Source organism: Mastomys coucha, unplaced genomic scaffold, assembly GCF_008632895.1.
Source record: "Mastomys coucha isolate ucsf_1 unplaced genomic scaffold, UCSF_Mcou_1 pScaffold16, whole genome shotgun sequence".
NCBI lineage: Eukaryota > Metazoa > Chordata > Mammalia > Rodentia > Muridae > Mastomys > Mastomys coucha.
The window spans coordinates 25,422,095-25,448,345 of record NW_022196898.1 but is presented as its reverse complement, the minus strand read 5'-3'; the positions used below and the strand labels follow the sequence as shown (position 1 = coordinate 25,448,345).

Here is a 26,251-nt window from a genome sequence, read left to right as displayed (position 1 = left end):
TCTCTTTTCCCAAGTCACTATCTTTTCCTGGAGATGCAAACATCTGCTTACCCCTGTCTGTTGCAGTTTTCAAATTATTTTCATGGCCATCTAGCCATCTCTCCTGTTCTTCCCAACACCTGATCCTAAACTCCCCATTCACCTTCCTGAACCCCTCTCCAACTAATTCCTTCTCTGTGTAACAACTTTATTACCCCTTGTCAGTGAAATTCAAGCTACCTTGCTTGTTCCTTCCTTCTTGTTTGGCTTCTTTGGGAATATGGAGTGTAATGTGGTACCTGTATTTTATAGATAATATACACATATAAGTGAATATATACCATGAATATTCTCTTGGGAGTGGCTTGCTTCAATCAGGATATTTAGAAGTTACATCAATTTGCCTACAGAATTTATAATGTCTTTTTTAAATAGCTGAACAGTATTCTGTTGTATAGATATCTCTCTCTCTCTCTCTCTCTCTCTCTCTCTTTCTCTCTCTCTCTCTCTCTCTCTCTGTTATTTTATTTACTTATATTTTAAATGTTGTCCTCATTCCCTGTCTCCCCTCAGCAAACTTCCATCCTATCCCCCACCCCCTTTGACTCTAAGAGGGTGCTTTATTCACTCTTCAGTTTAGTGACATTTAGGTTGGTTCCAGTTTCTGGATATTACATTATTATGTTATATTAAGTATCATTAAGCTTTTATGAAAACTACTGAGCAAGTGTCTTTGTGGTATCTTGGAGCATTTTGGGGTATATGTCCAGCAGTCGATAGTTCACTCTTGAGGTAGAATTATTTCCAGTTATCTGAGAAACCGCCAAATTGATTTCCAAAGTTGTACAAGTTTGCACTCCCACCACCAATGAGGAAATGTTCCTCTTGCTCCACATTCTTGCCAGAATGTGTTATTTCTTGAGTTTTTGATCTTAGCCATTCCAGGTGTAAGATTGAAACTCAGAGTTGTTTTGATTTGCATTTTCTGGATGACCAAGGACTTTGAATATTTACTTTTTATTAGATACTTTATTTACATTTCAAATGATATCTCCTTTCCTGGTTTCCCCACCAAATTAAAAAAAAAAAAAACAACAACAAAAAAAAAAAACCTGCTCCTTCTCCCCTCCCCCTGCTCACCAACCCACCCTCTCATGCTTCCTGGACTTTATATTCCCCTACACTGGGGCATAGAGCCTTCACAGAACCAAGGGCCTCTCCACCCAATCATGACCAACTAGGTCATACACTGCTATACATACAGCTGGAGACATGAGTCCCACCATGTGTACCCTTTGGTTTTGGTTGGTGGTTTAGTCCCTGGGAGCTCTGAGGGTACTACTTAGTTCATATTGTTGTTCACCCTAAGCGGCTGCAAACCCTTCAGCTCCATCAGTCCTTTCTCTAGCTCCTTCATTGGGAACCCTATGCTCAGTCCAATGGATGGCTGTGAGCTGCTACTTCTGTATTAGGCAGGCACTCTCAGAGCCTCTCAGAATACAGCTATGTTAGGCTCCTGTCAGCCAGCACTTGCTAGAACCCGCAATAGTATCTGAGTTTGATTATTGAATATGGAAAGGATTCTCAGAAGGAACAGTCTCTGGGTTGTCCTTCCTTCAGTCTCTGCTCCATAGTTTGTCTCTGCAAACTCCTTCCATGGGTATTTTGTTCCCAAATACCTAAGGAGGATCGAAGTATCCACCCTTTGGTCTTCCTTCTTCTTGAGTTTCTTGAGGTTTGTGGATTGTATTTTGGGTATTCCAAGCTTCTGGGCTAAAAACCACTTATCAGAGAGTGCATACCATGTGTGTTCTTTTATGATTGGGTTACCTCACTCAGGATATATCCTCTAGATCCATCCATTTGCCTAAGAATTTCATAAATTGTTTTTAATAGCTTAGTAGTACTCCATTGTGTAAATGTACCACATTTTTTGTATTCATTCCTCTGTTAAGGAACATCTAGGTTGTTTCCAGTTTCTTACTATTATAAATAAGGCTGCTATGAACATAGTGGAGCATGTGTCCTTACTCCATGTTGGGAACATCTTCTGGGTATAAGCCCAGGAGTGGTATAGCTGGGTCCTCTGGTAGTACTACGTCCAATTTCTGCAGGAACCACTAAACTGATTTCCATAGTGGTTATACCTTCTAGCAATCCCACCAACAATGAAGGAGTGTTCCTCTTTCTCCACAACCTCACCAGCATTTGCTGTCACCTGAGTTTTTTATCCTAGCCATTCTGACTGGTGTGAGGTAGAATCTCAGGGTTGTTTTGATTTGCATTTCCTTGATGACTAAGGGTGTTGAACATTTCTTTAGGTGTTTCTCAGCCATTTAGTATTCCTCAGTTCAGAATTCTTTGAGACTGAAGGAAGAAAAATCCAGAGATTGCTCCACCTGGGAATCTGTCTCATATTCAATTATCAAATCCAAACACTATCGTGTATATCAGCAAGTGCTGGCTGACGCGAGTCTGATATAGCTGTCTCCTGAGAGGCTCTGACAATACCTGACTAATACAGAAGCAGCAGCTCACAGCCATCCATTGGACTGAGCACAGGGTCCCCAATGAAGGAGCTAGAGAAAGGACCCAAGGAGATGAAGAGTTTGTGGCCCCTTAGGACAAACAACAATATGAACTAATTAGTACCCTCAGAGTTCCCAGGGACTAAACCACCAACCAAAGAGTACACATGGTGGGACTAATGGCTCCAGCAGCATATGTATAGCAGAGGATGGCCAAGTCGGTCATAATGGGAGGAAAGGACCTTGGCCCTGTGAAAGTTCTATGCCCCAGTGTAGGGGAATGCCAGGGCCAGGAAGCAGGAGAGGGTGGGTTGGTGAGCAGGGGGAGGGGGAGGGGACAGGGTTTTTGTTTGTTTGTTTGTTTGTTTTTTGAATTATTTTTTTTCTTTTTTTTTTTTGGAGGAGAAACTGGGAAAGGAGATATCATATGACATGTAAATAAAAAAATATTTAATTTAAAAAAAAGACTTCATTCCCAAGGGACAAAAGATGGGTTTATGTCAAAGAGCTTTATCTTGAGAATTTCACACTCCAGATATACTTCTATGCTTGTTTGGGTTAAGCAAAGTGATTTTAGCCAGAGGAACAAATAAACATTGGTTAGAAATAATAAACAACACTTCCAAACATTTACAGAGCTTGTCATTTCCTTAAAGATTTTAAGAGGATTTTTACTGGGAAGCAAGGGGAATGAACCTGGAGCCATTCACTTGGTTTTTAAGTCAACTTTATTTAAGCAAATGTATTAATTGTTACTTTTGACTTGTTATACATTTCAGGAGGTATTCTTAATATATATTGGAAGAAAAACTAGACATAGCTTTCTATGCTCCTACAAAGCTTATGAACGGAACCATAGACTGATCAGCATTTACTGTGAATTACATGTTAAGCATGTTCATAAAGAAATGAGATTCCCAGAACAGAAGCCATAGGTCTATTGAAAACACCACAATACAGACTGATTAGAACTTCATGACTGTGTTTGAGAGCACAATAAGTGTTGTGGGTTCCTTTAATGGTCTCTTTAATAAATCATTCATTTCCCACCTCAGAATCTGACCTAACAACACTGTGGATCATCATATAGTGTGGAATAGTAATATAGTCCAAATGTTGATATTATGTCTACTATTATTGCTATGATAATTGAATTGTGCTTTGTTTCTAACCCTGAAGATTCTGATTTTTATTACTACTTGTGAATCTATGTATCCTAAAAAATACCTTTAGGTATAAAGATGATCAATTATAACCTCAGACCTTTCCCGATTATTGACAGTATGCAGATTGACTCATTGAACAAAGCTTAATACATCTTTCTCTCTTGTCTCCCAGTGTTTGGAAGACAAAGAGAACCAAGGACCTCAGAATAATTCAGCAATAACATTTCTACTTATCTTTTTTCATGAGATTAATAAAACTAAAAATTATCCAAACCTATCAATAATCCAAGCAGAACACATCTCTTAAAAGAGTTCTATTTTATATGTTCTTCTTTTTTTCATTTTTATTGACATGTTTGACAAAATTTGTGTGCATTTGTGTGCCTAGGTATTATATATACAAATATATATTGAAACAATCATTGCCACTGAGTTAGTTAAGGTAACATTATTCACATTTTCATCATTTTTAATATATTTGATGTATACATTTTCTGTGTACATGTTTGTTGGTGGGAATTATTTTGATCTACCCCTCACACATAAATAGAAATAAATTAATACTATTGGTGTGGCCAGGGTATCATATATAAGATCTCCAAGTTGCTCATCATGTCTGGCCGAAATTTTGCAGAACACATAGCTGAGTCAGTCTTGCCATGATCTTTTAAATAATGAAGAAAACTTGTGCTCACTTATGAGCTTGACAAAATTTTCACACTGTAGCTTAACACGGTCTAAAACCATTTTGTAGCCCAGGATGGCCTAGAACTCATGGCAATCTGCTTGTTCTGTATGAAAAAGTATTTTTTTGTGTGAAAACTTGTGGTGTTTCTAAGATTCATTCTTTCTAATAAAGACTATAGATTTATTATTATACTTTAGTTGTATAACTCAGGACTCAGTTTTTGTACAGTGAGAAGATTGGGTAGAGGCAGCACTAGCTAATACAGGGATTATTTCCTTGGGGGGGGGGTGTTTTCAAAAGATCCTAACTTTTCAAATGCAAGATATTTATTTGAAACATATCTAAAATTTAGCCATATTCAAACTTCTTAATATACATGGCATAAATATGTCCATAGACTATAACTAGAATAACTTTTAACATTTAGTCAACTAATTCTTCACAGTAACTTTTTAACTCCTCTTCACTATACCCGCAGATTTTTTTTCAAGGGGTAGTCCAAATTGTTTCTTGACCTCAGAAAAAAAAATCACTTAGTATTTTAATGATCTCTCTGAAACTTCCTGCTAGCAGCATGGTAGTTGCTAGGACTTGCCACCAGTCTTCCTGTTAGAAAATGAGGGTCTTGGGTTGTTTAACGGGCCCCGTCTCTGAGCACTGAGAGTCTGGGGTTCTTTTACTGTTTATCCCTTTCCCTTTATTTTTCTCCTGCTGCTTTCCATTATGCTGCATCTATCAGTGTTAGATGAACAGAAAGGAAAAGAAAGTCATATCTCACAAATCAGTTCTTTGAATTATATTGTGTCATTGTGAACAGCTACACTCTCATGAATGATTACATTTCTCACACTCTGCTTCATTCACACAATGATCCTCACAGACAAGTACTTCCATTTCAGAAAAAAAATTATAGATCAACTTCAGTTTGCTAGGTTAGCTGGACTTGACACTCTGCTCAAAGGGAGACACAAACACTTCAAGGGCTTTAAGTGGTACCATTAGATACACTCGAAGAACTCTACTTGTCCTCATACAGTCTTCTATAAGCCAATACTGTAGCAGTGTGATCAGCACTATAGGAGAGAAGAGGCAAAGACAGGTGCTAAAGCCAGGAAGATTAACAGGCAGACAAATGAAGTAAAGTGCTTGTTAATATTGGGAAATATCACTGCAGGCATACAACAGGTTATCCAAATAAAAGTAGGAGAAAAACAGAAACAGACATACAGGAGAAATGAATATCAGAAAAAGCAAAAAATGAAAATGAAACAAGGAGTCCTCCCCCAGAGAGAGAGAGAGGGAGAGAGAGAGAGAGAGAGAGAGAGAGAGAGAGAGAGAGAGAGAGAGAGAGAGAGAGATTTAGTTTTGTCTTTATCTGTGAGAAGCAGCTGGGAGCTAACAATGAACCCCAAATTCAATGATTTCACATAAAAAGAATTTCTCTCCATTCCTTGTTCCATGATATCCTAATTAACAGGATATATCATTCACTATGTTTTTGGAGACAGGCTGAATTATTAAATGGTTACCGTTTGCTATGCTATAGGGCAAAAGAGAGTTCTGGGATACTTCAGCTATTGTAAAATAGTCATTTAAATATACTTCATGCTCCTCTGTTCATAACTCACAGGCCACAATATTACCAGATTTTCTTTACAAGTTTTTTGTTTGTTTTTTTGTTTTGTTTTGTTTGTTTGTTTATTTTTTATATTTAGCCTGCTGGAGGAGGGCAAGTGACTACAGAGAGGCTATTAAACAAGAAGATAAGACTTTATTCAGTAGCCAATAAAAGATCATTGCTACTTGCTACACTAATGGGTTAAAAGGTCCTACATTTTCATGAGATGGGAAGATCAAGGATTGATAGGTACAAAATATTTGTAACTTTTCTAGGAGAGTGCCATATACCTCCGTTGTTTCTGTTCTCCTCTGTGCTTGATTGTTTCATCTGTTTTCATGTTGTCATGGGAATTTTAAAGACCCCAGCACTGGAAATGAGAAATGTATAGTTTAAAGAACTAATGAAACTGGAGGACAGGATGGCAGACAAGCATAGGTGAACTGGCATAGCTCTGGTGCTTCTACCCTGTCACCTTTTACAGAAATCCACCATTACAATACAACCAAGCATTGTAGTGCACACATTGACCATGCAAGAGCACTTGGGGAGGGTGCAGAAAGAAAAGCAAGTAGAAAAATGAAGAAGTGGAGGAGAGAGGTGTCTGGTAAGGAAGGATAACACAGATAAATACCCAACAGGCTGGAGAGAAGGCTCAGCAGTTAAAAGGACTTGTTGCTCTTGTGAACAACTCCGATTCTATTCCAAATGCCCACATAGAGGTTTATAAGCATCTGTGACTCCAGTTCTGGAAAGTCCAAAACTCTCTTTTGAACCGCATGGCAAACAAACAGGCAAGGGATGAGCATAAGTCCATGCAGTCAAAATACTCACATATTAAAAAATAAAATGAATCAATACAATAAAACATATAATCCCAGTTTTGAAAATTTCACAAATACGAGAATGTAGACAAAGTTGTAAATGCCTGTTGCTAAGTTCAAATACCAAGAAAACACTCATTTTATTTTAAATTTGTATTACAGTTTTAGGCACTATTTTAAAATCCTACTCTATAATTTTGGATGACATTACAATAAACAAATTCTAAATGTCCATGGAATCATATTTCCTTATCTATAAAGTGATAAAAAAATATGTCATCCCGAAATTGCCCATAAAATTAAAGGATTTAACATAAGGAATTAAGCAGAGTGACAGCTCCACAATAATAAATATCTAGTGACATAGTTACATCTAGTGACATAGTTATATCTAGTGACATGTACTACTCAAGTTGCATTAATTCACCAGTGTTACCAATGTCTCAAAATTTAGAAATTCTTCACAGTACACATGATAGTCAATAATTATTGTACTGTGACTAAAATTCAGATTGCTGATAACAAGGTTATTTATATTCCAGATGATTTCTATCTTTCCTAGTGAGCCTCTGCAAAAAGGTTATCCTAAACCAAGTAAACCCGCCATCAGTAGATATTCAATTCAGAAAGCAATATGAAAATACAGTTGGTTTGCTTTATGGGCAGCAGAGGGAACAATCTGAAAAGCAGACATTTCTCTCAGGTCAGTCACATTGCATTATGATCATTAGCTTTACATTTAGGGTGAACCTCCCACTGTCTACCACTCCTTCTCATTTTTTCTGTCCTATTGATAATGTCTGCTGCCATCTCTTGCTGACATGAAAGCTACTTTACCTCTCCGAACTTGAATAATATCATCCAAATAAACAGGAAGAGTGGTCCTGTGTCCCAAGATACACCACTATCAAGTGACAATTTGTAGGAAAACAGCTTGTGCAATAGCACACCATGTGTACATTTTAGAACGCAATAAATAAGAGCAGAACTTTGTGGGGTTCAGATTTAGTGGTTGCATTTTACAGTTCCTGCGTGCTAATGAATTGCCACAGATGAAGTTGCATAAATGTAGTGGGATAAACACATTAGTAAAACACACAATCAGCTCTTCCTCAGACATATATTTGTAGAGTATAATTAAGATTTCTATAATTAGCATGGCAAGTTTATTGTTACTCATTTTTACTGCAAGATACAGACAAATGAATTTTAATGACATTTTTGGATACATACAGCTGCAGATGATGAAATATGTATGCATTTCTTTATATCTGGATCATTTCAACATGTACTGACAAATTAGTCCTATTTTTTGTCTCAAAATGATCATTGTCTTTATTTGCTTTCTATGCTCTGATAAATAGCATAACCAAAAACAACTTGGGAATTATTTGACTTGCTTGTCCCAATTGCAGCTTCTCTTTGAGGAAACTCAGGGCAGGAACAATGGACTGGAGATGAGACAGGTACCAAAGCAAAGACTATGGAAAGATAGTTTTACAGTCTTGCTTCCCATTTCTTACTCAGCTTATTTTTTTCACTCTTCTTGAACATCCCCTTACACACACACACACACACACACACAAGTTCATACAGGCTTGTGTACATAAAATTCTCACTAGGTGCCTTTGGTAGCTTAACTGTAGAACCACAGAGAGCTGTTTAAAAGTGGGGTATTTTCCTGACAATTTCTTCCCTGTGTTTTATATATCAACAATCATATATTATCTCTAGTGATACAGAAATAGACATGCAATGATACAAATATTAAGATATAGGAATTCTTGAGAGTTTATATTCTTCTCAACCTCATTTTATTTAATTATATCTTTTCTTTTAAGATCTATTAAATTGCCTAGATAAGTGTATTGATAATTTAACATGTAAATTTAATTGAAAATTTTCTCAAAAAAGTTCACAATGATGCTTAAACCTGTGGTCATGTTATTTTTGTAGAAAATCAGTACAATATAATTATTTTACCCACCAATTCTCTGCCACCGATTTAGTCCATCGGTGTCTCATATGTATTCCATACCAGGAAATACAAAAATTAATTTTTCTGACCTCGGGATATAATGTTAAAGCAAGGAAACACCCAGCAACTAATAATTACTAGATATGTGTTGTCATAAAACAAACTGCTGTTCATTTTAAGGTTGAAAAAGTTGAAAGTGTAAGAGTATTTTCTCCAAAACATTTCTCATTTCTATATTCAGGAATCAAAAATTTATCAGTTTTTGAATAAATTAAAACATTTAATAATTTCTATATGATCTGGATTTCTCCATTGCCAACATATATGTGTGTGCATGTATATCTTTGTAGAGATATGTAGAAACTAACACTTTGCAGTTTAAAATATTCTAAGATGTGTATGAAAATAATAGAAATTAACTGGCTGAGCCTTAACTTTTGGTATATAAATCTGTATGAATACTCAGGGGGAACTTTAATAGCAATAGTTTTTAATGAATAATTTTATTTTCAAATTATGTGAATATGAATGTGTGAGCCTGTTAGTTTATGGACATGTGTGTGCAAGTGCCATAGAATCCAGAATAGAATGTTAGGTCCTCTGGAGCTGGAGTGTCAAGTGGTTGTGAGCTGCCCAATTAACTAAAAAACAAACTTGGGTCCTATTAACAAGATGCACTCTTAACTACTAGTCCATCTCACCAGCTCCAACCTAGTACACTATGGTTTGTATCCAGAATACACCTTTCCTCATAAAGATAGTATCTTATTCACCAAACTATAATCTTTCAGTTGCTGCTATTTTCCATTTTGAAAACTTTATGATTTATAAAATGAAAATTGTTGAAAGAATATTCAGAAGTGAGTGTTCCTAAATGAATAGTAAGCTTACATCTAATCTCTTAGACCACAAATATAAGCCACTTTGAGCAGACAGACAACTTGGCCATACCTTATGTCGTAATCTTGTAAGAGGTTGATAGGATTTAAGGCCATATCCTGATTCTTTTGTTGGCCTCCCTTCAGACTCCAGAAAGACAAATCCAAGAATCAAAATGGCTGACCAGCACTTAAACATCTTTATTGATTTTCACCTGCCAAAATTAGAATTTTGAAAAATCAGAGAAAATAAATTGTAAGAAATATATTGAAATTTTTCATTATCATTCAGAAATCTTCATACATTGAATCAGAGGTGACTAGCTTATGACCACGACTACTGCTCTAAATATTTTTGCATAACACAATTGTATTTTTATTAAATATTTTCCTTATTTACATTTCAAGTGTTCTTGTCTTTATATTTATAATGTAATACCTTATATTTAAGGTATGAATAACTTTATGAGAACTTAAATAAATTAAACTGTAGAGTATTTTAAACTCCTCTCCACTATTTTTCCATCTGTAAGCATTGAAAATAACTCAGTTTAAGTTATAGTTACTCCCCTACTTCCTGAATTATCAAAAAAAAGCATTAGAAAGATAAGCATAATTTTGTCTATTTTCTTTTCCTGCCAGTTTTCCATGGTTTCCCATCACAACTCCGTAAGACACTTTTTTTTACTTACTCATTGATAAATAGTTCGATCCATGTTAAAAAGAGTAAATATGCATAGCACCTGTTTTATAAAGCATCTGTACCCATGGTCCTGTAAGAGACTTCTCAACTAAACTAATTCTGCTCCCAAAAACGATAAAAACCCAATACACTCATTGGTTCCAGAAGCTATGCTTGAGTGGAATTTTAAGTGTGTGTCATTGGTATTCTATTTTGGGATGCATAGATATTTGTTCATGTCTCTAAAGAACAAGAGATGCAACCACCCTTAATACCACTCCCAAGTAATTCCTCATTTTTTTCTAATTTATTTGATACTAATTTTTTTCACACTCCAGATTTTATCCCCCTCCTGATCCACCCTCTGAATGTTCCCCATCCCATACCTCCTCCTAACCCCCATCTCCATGAGGATGTCCCTACCCCACCCCCACCTCCCACTCCACCACACCTCTAAACTCCCTGGAGTCTAGAGTCTCTTGAGGGTTAAATGTCAATTTCCCTTGATTAGACAGCATTTACTTGTAATCATATATCACTGTTTGATCCTTGAAAAACACTAATCATTTTTAGCAGATCATGTGTCTACCATCTCCAATCTTCACACACATACACAAATCACTTAATTTTGTTTTACTTTTTATAATTTTAGAGTTATACTACCTGACACCTAGTACGTATTGAAGAAACTAATTTTTAGAAAGAGTCTCTTTTTATATTCTAAAGAGAAGGAAAGATAGAGTATCTTTTCTGTCAGACAATGTGAAATCCAACTTCTATTTGCACTGCTGCTGCAAGTTACAGAATAGCAAGTGGAAACTATATATTTTCTTTTCCTTTGATCTCTTTTCTCTCATTTTGATCAATTCTCTAATGAGTAATCTAAGTATCCAGACAGAGTGCATTTGTAAGTACACTTTTTGTAAACTATTTATAAACTCTTCATTCATTTAGATACACAGTTTAATTATTCTTTCAGGGGTAAATACTTGTTTATGATACATTGGATGGAATATTTCAAATGTAAGGGAGAACAGATGGTTTAGAAGAGATCAGCTAGGGTATAGAGATAGTTGCCACAGTACTTATGCTGTACTTAACCAAGTGGGTGAAGGAGATGAATGCAAAAGCCATGTCCCATAAGGACTAGTGGAGGTAAGGGTAGACATTGCCCTTAATGGGCTCCTCTTTCCTCTCCCAATCTTTCCAATGACATTGTTTCACTCTGTTCTTTGTATGTATTTCTACACATGTACACACAAAACAAACACACACACACACACACACACACACACACACACACACAGGACTAAATTTTAATTCATTTAGTACAGTGTATCAAACATCATTTTCATTTAGTATATAAAATTCTCCACACTTATGGAGAATAAAATACCATTCTCCTAGAATGACTTTCTGTGTTAAAAGACAGGAAATAAGAAATGCTTGTTTAAATTTCACTGGAAGCCAATCATCAGTAGATCAGCATGTACATTTCGAGTCAAGCACAGTCCTGTGTTAAAACCCCAGTCAGTCACAGACAACATTTATGATAGCGGTCCTACAAGATAATAATAAAACTGAAAAACCACTATATCCAGCTCTGTTGTAGCAGTTTTGCTATAGTATATAACATTGTTCCTGTTATTGTGATAATAATATATACTGCTCTATAAATGGCTATTGTGTTGCCAATCATAATAACGAATGGCCCAGTTGATCTGAGCATCCTAATTGAAAATGCCATTAATGGCAGTATTACAGGTATACACTCAATATACATACATTTACCATTACTTTAGAAAATATTTTGTATAGCTGCACAGTGTACATGTATGTTAAACATATTGCTTTTAATCTAAAACTTTTCATACAAAAGTATATTTTGATCATATTATTATCTCTCACCTAACTCTTATTTCTAAATCTTTCTCACACACCCAAATTCACATTCCTTATTTCTCTTTAAAAAATTAAAACCAAAACAACAGACACTCAAAAGATGCCATCCATTTTGTGATGGCCAACCTCTCCATAGCATGAGACCTAAAAGGGTTTTCATGTTTGTTTATCACCCACACACTGACTCACCCAAACAACTTCTAGTTTTCCAAGATCAGTTTGTGTTGTGTCTCATAAAACTTGTCTGCTTTTTCAATATTGTATATATCTTTTAGTTAGACTTTTCCATATTCAGATATTTTTAAATATAAAAATATCTACCTTTGTGTTGTAACTGTCTACAGTATTCAGTACTGTAACCTATTATATAAGCTTGCAGCTCATGAAAAAGAGGCAACAACCTATAGTACAGCTATGTATACCTCCTTACTGCAGAATCTAGATTTTTGTTCTTGGTTTTTTGTTTTTGTTTTGTTTTGTTTTGTTTTGTTTTGTTTTGTTTTGTTTGAGACAGGGTTTCTCTGTATATCCCTGGCTGTCCTGGAACTCATTCTGTAGACCAGGCTGGCCTCAAACTCAGAATTCCATTGTGATGAATTGTACCACTATTGTATAAGATAAAATAAACCTTTCTTGTTAAGTTTTATTGGTCAGACATTTTGTGACACCAATGAGAAAAGCAACTAGTATAAAAGGAGGATGAGGAGGAGAAGAAAGAGAAAGAAATAGGAAGATGGAGAAAGGAGAGATTGAGAGGAGAGAACACAAGAGAAGAGTGGAGGGGAGGGAGGAGAGGATGAGAGGAGAGGAGAAGGGAGGGGAGAGGACAGGTAAGGGGAAGGGAGGGGAGAGGAGACAGGAGGGGAGAGGAGGGGAGAAAAGAGGGGAGGGGAGGGGAGAGGAGGAGAGGAGAGGAGAAAACAAAGAAATAGGAGTCATTTCTGTGATAAGCCTGACTCTAGTTTCATGGTCCATTGGTTCTAGTTTGCAGTAGTAATGTAGAAAAGTTTAGAGCCATAGGCTAGAATGCCCCTAGGCAGCTGTAAACAGCTTAACAGAACTGGGTACAGTGAAAGTTTCTTCACAATATTTTAGAAAGGAACAAGTACTTGGTTGGGAACATGGACTCAGGCCATCTGTGTTTTGTTTTGGTAAAGAATCTGGGTACAGACTGCTTGTATCTTGAAGATCTCAGTGACTTTTGGACACAATGCAATCAGATGTCTCATGTTCCTTATGCTATATCAATAGCTGTTGCTATTGCCATGCCTCCCCACCAAAATAGGCTATACCTTCAAACCATGAGCCATAATAAACTCCTCTTTCCTTAAGGTTTTTTTCCTCTTTTTTTTTTTTTTTTTGAGGTGTTTTTGTCACAGCAACCAGAGAATAATTAGTCCATCATCTTAATGGGAACTCAGAAAGTAATTAGGATCATTTCATTGCAATTTAGGGTAAAATTACATCCTCCAAACTTAATTCATCCCCACAGGGAGTATTAGAAATTGTAAATGGGAAGAAATCAATTCCACAAATGAACGCTTTACTGTAGTAACTTCTGACAACCTGTTAAACTTAAGAGTTAATTAGCAATTGTTTGCCTGCACATTGGGAGCATTGAAAAGCATGTTAATAAAATACCAGCTAATATCATATGATATAATGATAGCCCTGTGACATTCTATAACCTCTTCACTTATGCAGAAGCATAAAAATACATCATTCATAACTGATAAAAAATGCATATGTATCTAAAAATTTTCAGACTAACTAAATTTAATAAAATTATAATTTTCAACATTGAAGAACCTGATTTCCAAATACTCAGAAGGCAGAGCCTGGAAGATTGCCCAATTAGACTGGATCAGTATAGTCAACATAGGTAGTTCTAGGCCAGCCAGAGCTACACAGGAAGCATACACATGTGCCTCTATTCGTAAGACTTGAGTCCACCTGCCTCTACTTTGGTTCCTGGAGCTAGCCTAAGAGTGGTACACAAATGGCAGAGGATAGCAGACAACGTAACACTATTCAGCCTCTCACTGTACAGTGTTACCAAAAAAGCTATTAATGTTCTCAGTGCTTGGTAAGATCCCTCATCCCCAGACTTTAAACTGACCTATAAGTTTGATCAACCAGATGCATGCATCCAATAAGACCACAGTGACACCTCCCTTCCCAATGAGTCACTGAATTGAAATCACCTCAGCCAGCATACAGTTATCAAAATACTAAGTTTTGAACACATTTTCCTTGATAGAAAACCATAAGAACAAAAAAATCGCACATAACATATATAGCTTATAAATTCATGTCAGAAAAACACAACCAACAAAGAAACTCAAAGTTGTTCAGGTTCCATCAAAAAATGTAAGTAATGTGAGACATAAAGACAATGAGTCATCCTCATTATCATCAGTCTTAAAGGAATGTTCTGAAAGGAAAAGAACTTAGAGGAATGTCAAAATACCCAATTTAATAGGACAATCCTAAAGATTTTTAAAGAGTTCAAAGAGTTCAAATAAAGTATCAGTCTACCCAAAATAAACTTAGAACAAGCTTCTGATTGAAGCCCAGACATACAAATAGGAGGCTAATTGAAATAATTAAGACAATTTAGGACATGAAAATTCAATAAAGAGAAACACTGAAAAATTGGGAATGAAAATTAGGTGTCAAAATGGGTTAGAAATCCTTATGAACAGAATAGACCAAGTAAATGACAAAATATCAAGACTTGAAAACAGAGTAGAAGAATCACTTCAGTCATAGAAATTGGCCAATTTTTCAAAAGAAAGCTCATGAATATAATGTTCAGAAACTTATAAAAACCTATTAAACATACAAATGAAAGAAAATAATTCAAAAACAAAGACATAATGTTTCTTAGAATAAAGGTGTTGTCTTTATCAGAGAAGCTTCTGATAACACTGGTAGTGGTTAATTCAAAAAATGATAATTTGACAACTTTCTCAGAATAAACAATGGTGAAATGCTATCCCAAATGGGAAACTACAATTTCCCTAACCTAAGACTTAGAGAACATTATGGAGGAGGGGTAGAAAGAATGAAAGACCCAAAAACTAGGAAGAAGGGATATGGGCTAATAACCACTTATCAGAGAGTGCATACCATGTGTGTTCTTTTGTGATTGGGTTACCTCACTCAGGATAATATTCTCCAGATCCACCCATTTCCCTAAGAATTTCATAAATTAATTGTTTTTTAATCACTGAGTAGCACTCCGTTGTGTAGATGCACCATGTTTTCTGTATCCATTCCTCTGGTGAGGGGCATCTGGGTTGTTTCCAGGTTCTGGCTATTAGAAATAAGGCTGCTATGAACGTAGTGGAGCATGTGTCCTTATTACATGTTGGAGCATCTTCTGGGTATATAACCAGGAGTGGTATAGATGAGTCCTCTGGTAGAACTATGTCCAATTTCTGTAGGAACCATGAAACTGATTTCCAGACTGATTGTACCAGCTTGCAATCCCACCAGCAATTAAAAAGTGTTCCTCATTCTCCACAAGCTCTCCAGCATCTGCTGTCACCTGAGTTTTTTATCCTAGTCATTCTGAATGGTGTGAGATGGAATTTCAAGGTTGTTTTGATTTCCATTTCCCTGGTGACTAAGGATGTTGAACATTTCTTTAGGGGCTTCTCAGCCATTCGGTATTCCTCAGATGAGAATTCTTTGTTTAGCTCTGTACCTCATTTTTGTGGGTTTTTTTTTTTTTTTTTTTTTTTGAAGACAGGGTTTCTCTGTACAACCCTGGATGTCCTGGAACTCACTCTGTAGACCAGGCTGGCCTCAAACCCACAAATCTGCCTGCCTCTATCTCCCAAGTTCTGGTATTAAAGGTGTGAGCCACCACTGCCTGGCTTCTGTACCTCAATTTTAATAGGGTTATTTGGTTCTCTGGAGCCTAACTTCTTTACTTCTTTATGTATATATATATATATATATATTGGATATTAGCCCTCTATAAGATATTGGATTGGTAAAGAACTTTTCCCAATCTATTGGTTGCCATTTTGTACTATTGACATTATTTTCTGTCTTACAGAAGCTTTGTAATTTTATGAGGTCCCATTTGTCAATTCTTGATCTTAGAGCATAAGCTATTGGTGTTCTGTTCAGGAAATTTTCCCCTGTGTCCAAGTGCTCAAGGTTCTTCTCTACTTTGTTTTCTATTAGTTTGAGTGTATCTGGTTTTATGTGGAGGTTCTTGATCCACTTGGACTTGAGCTATGTACAAGGAGATAGGAACAGATCAGTTTGCATTCTTCTACAAGCTAATCATCAGTTGACCGAGCACCATTTGTTGAAAATGCTGTCTTTTTTCCACTTAATTGTTTTAGCTCCTTTGACAAAGATCAAGTGACCATAGGTGTATGGGTTCATTTCTGGGTCTTCAATTCTATTCCATTGATCTGCCTGCCTGTCACTGTACCAATACCATGCAGATTTTTCTATGGAGCAGAGACTGAAGGAAGATCAATCCAGAGACTGCTCTACCTGGGAATCCTTCCCATATTCACTCATCAAATGCAGACATGATTATGGATGCCAGCAAGTACTGGCTGACAGGAGCCTGATATAGTTGTCTCCTGAGAGACTCTGCCAGTACCCCACTAATACAGAAGTAGAGGCTCACAGCCATCCACTGGACTGACTACAGGGTCCCCAATGAAGGAGCTAGAGAAAGGACCCAAGGAGCTGAAGGGTTTGCAGCCCCTTAGGATGAACAACAATTTGAACTAACTAGTACCCTCAGAGTTCCCAGGGACTAAACCACCAACCAAAGAGTACACATGGTGAGATTAATGGCTCCAGCAGCATATGTATAGCAGAGGATGGCCTAGTTGGTCATCAAGGGCAGAAGAGGCCCTTGGCCCTGTGAAGATTCTATGCCCCAGTATAGGGGAGTACCAGGGCCAGGAAGTGGGAGAGGGTGGATTGGTGAGCAGGGGGAGGAGGGAGTGAACAGGGTTTTTGTTGTTGCTGTTGTTGTTTACTTTTTTGGATTTTTTTCTTTTTTTTGGAGGGGATACTGGGAAAGGAGATATCATATGACATGTAAATAAACAAAATATCTAATAAAAAATTTTCAAAAAAAAAGAAGGGATATGGTATGCCATATTCTGGCAATGATACGGGCATTAATAAAGTGAACTCAATACAACTGTACTCAAGGAACACAGCAAAAGACTAGGTGGAAGGACTGTATAGCTAAAGATGGGAAGACATACAATACAAAGTTGTGTTTGAGAAATGACATGGGACTTCTCATGTACTTTATGCAACCACCATTATCTGCATAAGACTTGCACAAGATCTGGCCTGCTAATGCTTCATCCTGGAAAAGCAAAGAGTCTATTATAGATATCATTTACTTCAGTGCTGTTGCCAGAGATACACTGCCCTTCTTCCACTGAATAACTTCTCACGGATGCAACTCTAATTAAACTCAGTGGGTTACACACACACACACACACAAAAAAAGGTGACATGAAAGTAAGAGATGGACTTGTTGAGAGAAATTTAGTCAGAAGGAAGGGGGTAGAATGAAGAGGCCTTAGACAGGGTTTATATTGCTGCCATGAAAAACCATTATTTATGCATAAACTTGTGTGAAAGTTTTTCCTTCTGCAAATGTGACTCTCTTCTCCTAATTCAATAAAAATTTATTGCTCCAAACCTCTCTCCTGCCTGAGATAAGACTTTTGGGCAAGAGAGGAAAAGCCCTAGAAATTAATCCTTTACTTAATACCCCAGTATTTTATGATGAGGTGCTAAATGCCAGTTTCTAGACACAGAGGAACTCGGACAGGCAGGCCAGCAATGACAGCAAAATAACTTAGACTCAAGACAGATAAATGTTTTAATGTTTAAAAGCAACCCTAAATATCTTGCAAGACCAAGTCTTGACCCCACTAAAACTCTTACCCCCCATCTACCTTCAATAGAGAACCAGAATGAAGAACTGCCTGAGCAGGCCTTTGGAATCTGAGGAGAGAGGGGAAAAATAAATTTTCAGGTAGTTTTAAATCAAGTAGAAGATTAAATGGTTCTAGGAGTTAAAGAAATTTAGGATAGTAAAATGGATATTTTGGAAAACTGATAAATAAAAATTTATTGTGATAAAATTATTGGAAACCAAACCCCCTGTCAATATTTGATATGCTGTGTACTAATTGGTTTGCTTTTCTTCTGTACTTAAATGAAAAGTTAATTTCCAGTCAGCACTTTTTATTTATTTCTTTGAATTAGAGCATGGAGTATATGTTCATGAAATATATTGGGATCAATAAATGAGCGGTGATTAGTCATTTATTTCAGGTCCATTAAAAGGCTTACTATACCTCACATCATTGAAAACACTAGGTTGAGTTGACTATGAAACCAGTCTAGAGCTGAGCTGCTGCTCTCCTAAGTCTGTCTTTTATGTCTTACAAGCTGGGATTCCTGTGGAAGGTTCCTTTAAAGGCTTCCCTACTCAGGGCAAACAAATTTCTTTCTTTGGTGCACTTAAAACTAAAAAGAACCAGAAAAGCATTCCTTGTATTTATTAGGCAAGTTATTATAAAATTCTATTTCTTTTTTACTCACTGTAATTTTGCATTGATATGCTGAATTACACATGAAACTGCAATTTAGTACTTATCTAAAAAATGCTTGAACATACTTCAAAGTATGCAGCTTGTGAAAAGAAATGGATTCATCCATTAGGAAGTGGAGTCTCATCAAATGGATATGTATTCTCTAGTATCTCACATACTTCACACATTCAGATTTCCCCATATTACAGAAAGCAGAAGTGACTTAGTAAACTAAGAATCTCTGTTCCTTGCGACAAGCAAGAAGAAGCAAATGTGGGAAATAGACCATATACATCCTACTAAATATATGTCAATGATAATGCACAGTATTTAAGTCTAAAAATAAATTGTGGTTATTTTGATGTTATTTCAAGTATATAAGTAACATATGGACAAGAAGAAATTTACAAGGGATAATATGGCTAAGTTCTGAAAGGTAGTTATTTTTCAAGGAGGTATGACCCAAGCTAAATCCAATCAAGCTTCACTCAGGCTTCTGGTCTATCATTGTATTTTTTATACATGTGATAATGCTTCATAAAAAGATTCTACACAAAAGGAGAAATGCAATTCTTCCTAAAGGACACCTCAGAAGGGAGGTTCTCTTTTATGCTAAGGGTAGAACTTCATAAATATAACATGGGACATGCAATACTATTTTGTCAAAATGGCAGCATCTTTAAGACTGTGTCCAAGTAGGGTGGGGATTTACTTTTGAGTCCATGCTGACAAAGCATTTCTTAGTTCTTGATTCCATCTTATTTCTCATGATATAACTGTCCAGATATATTTTGTAGTTTGATGAGCTGAAAAATTTATAAAGTATTCAGTATATCTTTTACTCAGTAGATGAAAATTAGAGTAGGAAAAAAATAATTATTGAGTGAAGAATGATAGCCATTTTTTAATTCTACTTTTGAAAACAGGAAGTTTTACTTCAGTGACTCCATCATTAAGTTGAACAAACCTGTTCAAATTCTAATTGATTATACCTTTCAATAGACAACTTTGTTAGAAACTAAAGATGCTAAATCTTGTTTAAAATACTCATTGCTATTTCAGAGATAGATTGGTGAATGCATAGTTATTTCAGTTTTCACTAAGCAAAAATAAATTATTTTTGCTGAATTCTGGTAATATTTTTTACAAAGGTATGTGCACAAATACAATTTATGAAAATGTCACCTTATTAAGAGCATGGGATGTGGTAAATGTTTGTTTCCTCAAAACAATCTTTAACAAATTTTTCAGGGCCAGGGAAATGTTACAGCAGGAATTAAAGCTAACAACCTAACTTTGGTTTCTAGAACACATAAGAACAAAAGAGAGAATTGACTCCACTGTGTTGTCCTATGACCTCCACTTCTGTTTCATTGCAATGCAGCACACACACATCATTAACACACATAAATGAGAAATGATAGATAGATAGATAGATAGATAGATAGATAGATAGACAGATTATATATGGATATATAGAAGATAGACAGATAAATACATAGATACAAAGATGAATATATAAATAGATACATAGATATATAATTGCATAGGTACATAGGTTCAAAGATAGATAGATAAATAGGTAGATATATAGATATAAATATATATATGGATATATGGATAAATATATAGATATATGGATGAAATGTATATATATAGATTCATACATAGATACATAGAAGACTCATTCATAGATAGATAGATAGATAGATAGATAGATAGATAGATAGACAGACAGACACAAACCATGCAAACTCAAAAGCTTCTATCAGGCTTATTTTATAACCCAAATGTCTTATATAACTGTGTGCCTTCTCCATTAAAAATTTTAACAAATTGAAAAAACAAAGCACTAACTTAACAGAATCAGGCAGAACAAATTTAAATTTAGTCATTGTTTTAGCTACATTGAAAGCTAGAGAGATGATAAATAGATAATTATAATAGAAAGATGATAGATAGAGAGAGAGTAAATAGAGAGTAGATAAATAGACAAATAGATTAGAGTAGATTAGATTACTTGATAAAACATAAATAGATGAGTGCACTTACAGGTACTTTATATAAATGTTCACATATGTAAATGTTGATACACAAAAATATATATTTGAGCTGTTATGTAAAATTGACTAAGTTTCATACATAACTATATATGGTTCAAAGTATAATTTAAATTTTGAATTTAACTGAACTAACAAAAATCTTTTAAGTATATATAAGCTTGCTATATACTCAAACATCACATTATATATAGTAATGCCTTAATTTTAAGTAGTTTTGTACAAAACAACAGACAATGGCTCATTAACTCCTTCTCAGAAGAGGTCCCCAGGCTTTGCTCTGATTTATACCATAAGTGGATCATTAAAATATAATACACTTAGCATCAAATGAAATGAATTCTAATGACAGAGCATTAAATTTCTTGTGTTGTACACGCAAGGAATGGATCTGCTCTCCAGAACTGAAATTAACTCTTATTTTTAAAATGATTTTCAATATACAATCTTAAAAATAAGCTTTATTAAACTTGCTATATACCTTATTAAATCAACTGTTATTGGTTTCATCTTCACAATAAACAAGCTTAGTTATTTAAAAATGGATTAAATTTGAAATAAATGATTTACATCCAGTTATATGATTTAAAATGACTGAATAAAGCACATGTCAAAACATGTTCAAGACCAAAAGGTACATCTCAGGGTACTGCCAATAGACCTTGGCCTTGGAAATGACCTGACTTACATGTGATGATGTAAAGAAGAAACTCTTCTGATTATGTAAGAAATTTATTTCATGCAAGTAAATTTCTGGATTCTAGTTTACTTTCACAAAAGTTTGACATTAAACCATTACTTCCTACTGTAGATTAGAACATTTCCTTTTATATATGTTCCAATTCAGGACATTTGTTCACAATATTCAGCAGCAAACTGTTGACTGTAGGAAAAACAGAAGGACAAAATTCAAGAGATCAGATTCTAAGCAGCTTGTGTAGAGCTCACCTTGCTGGCCTAACCTCACTGCTTTAGCACCAGCCCATACAATGACCCACATGCTTTGAGGTATCACTTCCTTTGTCCTATCCTGTTAGCTTTAATCATGTTCTATACTCGTGCTTCCCATGTGCATGTCATGCTTCCTCTAGTAGCCCTCTTTGGCATATTCCCGTACTCATCTCTGATTTTTAAAATGAAGGATAGAATCTCATGTGAAACTGATAAGTGCACAGTGTAGTCAGAATATTTGCCAATATTTTCCCTCATGTTTTTCCTAAATAATAAAACTATGAGAAATGAAGAAGCAGTGAGAAAGCCCTTGTTTCCTTGCAGAATACATCCAAAGCAGATATCATCATCCAAATTAGAACTACCCAGTCACACGATCACTGCTATACATTTTCTCTGCTACACTGTGGTTATACCTCATTGAACATCTCACATGTAGTCTGGCTGAAAGAGTTAGTACTCTACTTTGTATCTGAGCTGCATACGGATATACTTGATACACTATTAAAAATGATGTTTTAAGAGTTTTAAAATAATGTATTATATGACCTTGAAAAATCTTGCCCTGATTAAAGAAATGAAAGAAATTATTACAGCCTTTCTCTTCTGGATCCATTGTTCTTAAGCACAATGAGTACTTAAGATGTAAATTAAGGAGGAATATAGCTCTTAGGACTGACTTTGGTTGAAATCCCAAGGGCACTATGTTACAAATTTTATTTGCTATTAAGGAATCGGTACAGTTCTGTCAATGTCAGATTTCAAATTCAGCCTGTATAACAGCAAGGCCTCTTATAACCTGTATTCCTTAAGTCTAGGACAGTGTTTATTATCAAAGAGAAAAAATTGTCAAGAGTTTTACAGTGAAGTACTGCACAGGGAACCACTTAATTTCCTCTCTACTTAAAGCTAAATGTCATGGGGGAAATGGCCTAATCATGGGCATTAGATGACTTTCGGAGGCATTTTGGTTTATTCTCCTGAAACTGGAGAATATCAGAAGGGAGTTGACAGTTAGTGGAGGTCATTACCACCCGATGTATTGCCCAGAAGATTCCTAACCACACCAGCCTTCCATATATAGAAGACAAAGTAAAAACGTAATTATGAATCTCCACAGTGAGGTGTCCTACCTCTTTTGTGACCTAAAGGAGACTGGAAAGTGAAGTAGTCGTCAGCCCCGAGATAAACCAGGGTAGTCATCAGACACTTTGAGTACATTCTTACACTCTGAATAAAGCAGGAAAGAGTAGCTGAAATTTTCAAAACTAAATCCCAAAACATCACCACCGAACTCTAGAGCTGTTGTCCCATGTTATGCATATCTGCCCTGAACCCCAGCCAAAGAACAAATCACAACCACTGTCACAGCAAACGGTGAATTGGTCTTCAACCAACACATCTCCATCTCTATTTCATAATACTTTCTCAATCTGATATTAAATCACATAGAAAATTATGTCAATTTTGAAAAAAGAAAGAAACAAACTAGAGATGACTCAGCCATTAGGGGTGCTTGTGGCTCTCTCAGTTTGGTTTCTTGTACCCACATTGTACATGTACCATGTTGGGCCACTCAGTAGTGCCTGGAACTGCAAAAACAGGAGATTTGACTCCCTTCTTTCCTCCATGGATATCCACATGGGACATACACAAAGGCACACAATCATACAATGATAATCTATGTATAGTCAATCCACATCCAACAACCAGTTAATAAGTGACATGTTGATATGGCTTGGACAAGTGTTTCCCATACAAGAGTGTATATTATAGGTATAAAGAAAAGTTTCTAGCCAAGTTACACCTTCCACCAAAACTCTTATAAGGCTGATTTTCAATAACTGTGAAATTAGAATGCCTAATTATAGGTCCAAAGCCTAATTATAACCTACCTTGGGCTGTCTAAGTCCCACAAATAACCATCGGTTGCCCACTTCTGCATTTGACCTAACATCATGTGACTATCAAATAAAATCTTTTTGGAATTCATTTACTTAACAAAGCCCTAATTTCAATCAACTAAAAAGCTAAAACTACAATCAAAGAGCATTTGATACCTATAGCTGAGATTTCCAGTAATTTACTCTAACCTATCTAATGTTTCTACCAGTGTTTTTGAAACGTCTTGATTTATGACTTTCCTTGTGTCAAAAAATTCATTACCAAACTATTACCACATGGAATTTGACATCATCTAAACCTGTGTTGATAGGCCTTGGCTAGGTTTGCCTTCAGAACAAACTAATCTCTTACCATCTTGAAGGTGTGAGTTGTGATTCCTGGCAACACAGGGTTGTCTCTGTAGGCATAGCACCAGAATATGTTCTGTATCTTTAATATATGAGACTCACTGAAAGCCCATGGAGGGTATTCTCAAAAGGAATTGGGGAGTCAAGGCTCTTTCACTGCTTCTACTTGTGTTGATATGTGATGTCAACTTATACAATATCACTATGGCGCTGCTCCATAAACAGACAAACACAATGGAGAGAAAAACAAGCTTTCATTTCTATTAAGTTAGTTGCTACAGGTATTGCACTGTAGTCATGCAAAACTGGCTAATAATGTTTCCAATAATGTATTTGCAAAGTGATTTGATTTATGACTTTGTTATGTTACTAGAAAAATATATCAAATTGTTTCAATTTAAGTATTCAGAATTTGGAGTACCTTAAATCTGTGTTCTCAGGTAGTGGATATTCATATTTGGATTCAAAATAAACTCTTATCCCCTTTTAGGTAAGAGTCATGAACTCACTACATAACAGAGGCTGTCCCTGAACTTCTGATCCCTCTCCCTATGCAGGGTTGTAGGTTTCTTCACCACACTTGGCTTCAAGAACTTTACTTTTAATGAATTTCACAAGCAGAATTTTTCTTACTTTATTTTTGTATATAATATTTTAAATTTGTTCAAATGTCCATTGGATATTCTTGTTAAGACTTCAGTTCATTTGTCTTTCAGATGTATCAATTGTTTTATTCATTCAGACAACCATTTAGTAAATTTTTATTATTTTTATAACTTATGCCTTCTTTTCAAAATAATTTTAATATACCTACTTTTTATTTCGTACATTTTTGATTCTAATTATATGGCATTATCTTTTTACTTATTTATTCCTTTATTTGTGTGGAAATTTACAGAATGTACATGCAGATGAATAGCTGACAGACAGGTGCATTTTCTGTGGTTGCCCTCCCTCCCCAGCTGGGGCTCTCTGTGTGTGGCCAACCTAAGAAGCTCACCTGCAGGTGCTGTGTGCCTGTGCTCTCTCTCTTCTGTTAAAAACATCTTTTGTTTTCTGTATCCATCTTGCTCTACATAAATGACACCTCTTATGGACTAAGAAGTTTATTGTAAAAACGATTTATTTTGGAGAATAATTCTATAATTTTACTGATTTAAAAATCTATGGCATAATTAATTAACTTTAACTTCATGCCAACATGATTCTAATTTGTTAAACGTGTAATACTAATATTTACCTCTGAATAGCATTTTAAAACTTATATTGCTAGCATATATTTCTCATGGACACATGGTAGGAATAAATAAGACTGAGTAAGCTCTATTGGTACCTAAATACAGTGATTCATCTAGATCATATGTAGATTCATGTGGAAGAATATGTACATAAAATTTTCTAATAGGTTTTTCCATATTTATAGTTGAAGATTCTTCTTTGGAACAAATATTTATACCATTTGCAAATTTATATGGTGAAATGAGAAGTATAGGAGGTGACACTAGGAGCTGGCCTCTTGGTGAGGTGGTTAGATCATGAAAAGACAGTCCACAGAACGAGATGGAGGCTCTTATCACTAAGACACAAGATATGTTCTTTCCTTCTACATGTAAAGATAAATTGAAGCCACATTCCACAAACCAGAAATTGAAACATCACAAAAATGTGATTGTTCTTGACAATGAATTTCACATGCTTCAAAAGTAGTATTTTGTCTTTTCTAATCTCTCCATGTTAGAAGCTCTAGCAGCTGAAGATAGAGTCCATATAAACAACATGAACTGTTCCAATGCAATAGAAGATGTAGAAAATTGCTAGAATAAGGTAGCCAGATACACTAGTATTTTATTAATCCTGATCTTCCTAACAATACATTCTATTAAATATTATAGAGTATTTACAAATTACCACCTTTTTAAAAAGTGACAGGCACAGTCAAATTTTTGTACAATGAATAGTGATATTTGGCATATTTAGATTTAGTTTTACTATAGTCCTTTGTTCTTCAAGATTATATACTTTTACGTTTCATTAATCCACATGTTTGTTGATATGAAGAACTTACTACAAGTTTGACCCTTTGTACATAATAGTGGTAATTTACTTGATATACTTTATGCTTTTTGGTTTTTTTTTTTTT

The 26,251-nt window shown here is 35.5% G+C and overlaps 1 protein-coding gene across 4 annotated transcripts in view; it reads right to left on the bottom strand.

Annotated features, from left to right (window-relative positions):
• The window catches only part of Fstl5 (follistatin like 5), a 654,438-nt gene that overhangs the window by 582,686 nt on the left and 45,501 nt on the right, over positions 1–26,251 (bottom strand). For all 4 annotated transcript variants that reach the window (XM_031374116.1, XM_031374118.1, XM_031374119.1 and 1 more), the window contains exon 2: positions 9,733–9,874. In XM_031374116.1, coding sequence (XP_031229976.1) covers positions 9,733–9,858 — 126 coding nt within the window. In that variant the 5' untranslated portion in view covers positions 9,859–9,874. The remainder of the gene's footprint in view (positions 1–9,732; positions 9,875–26,251) is intronic.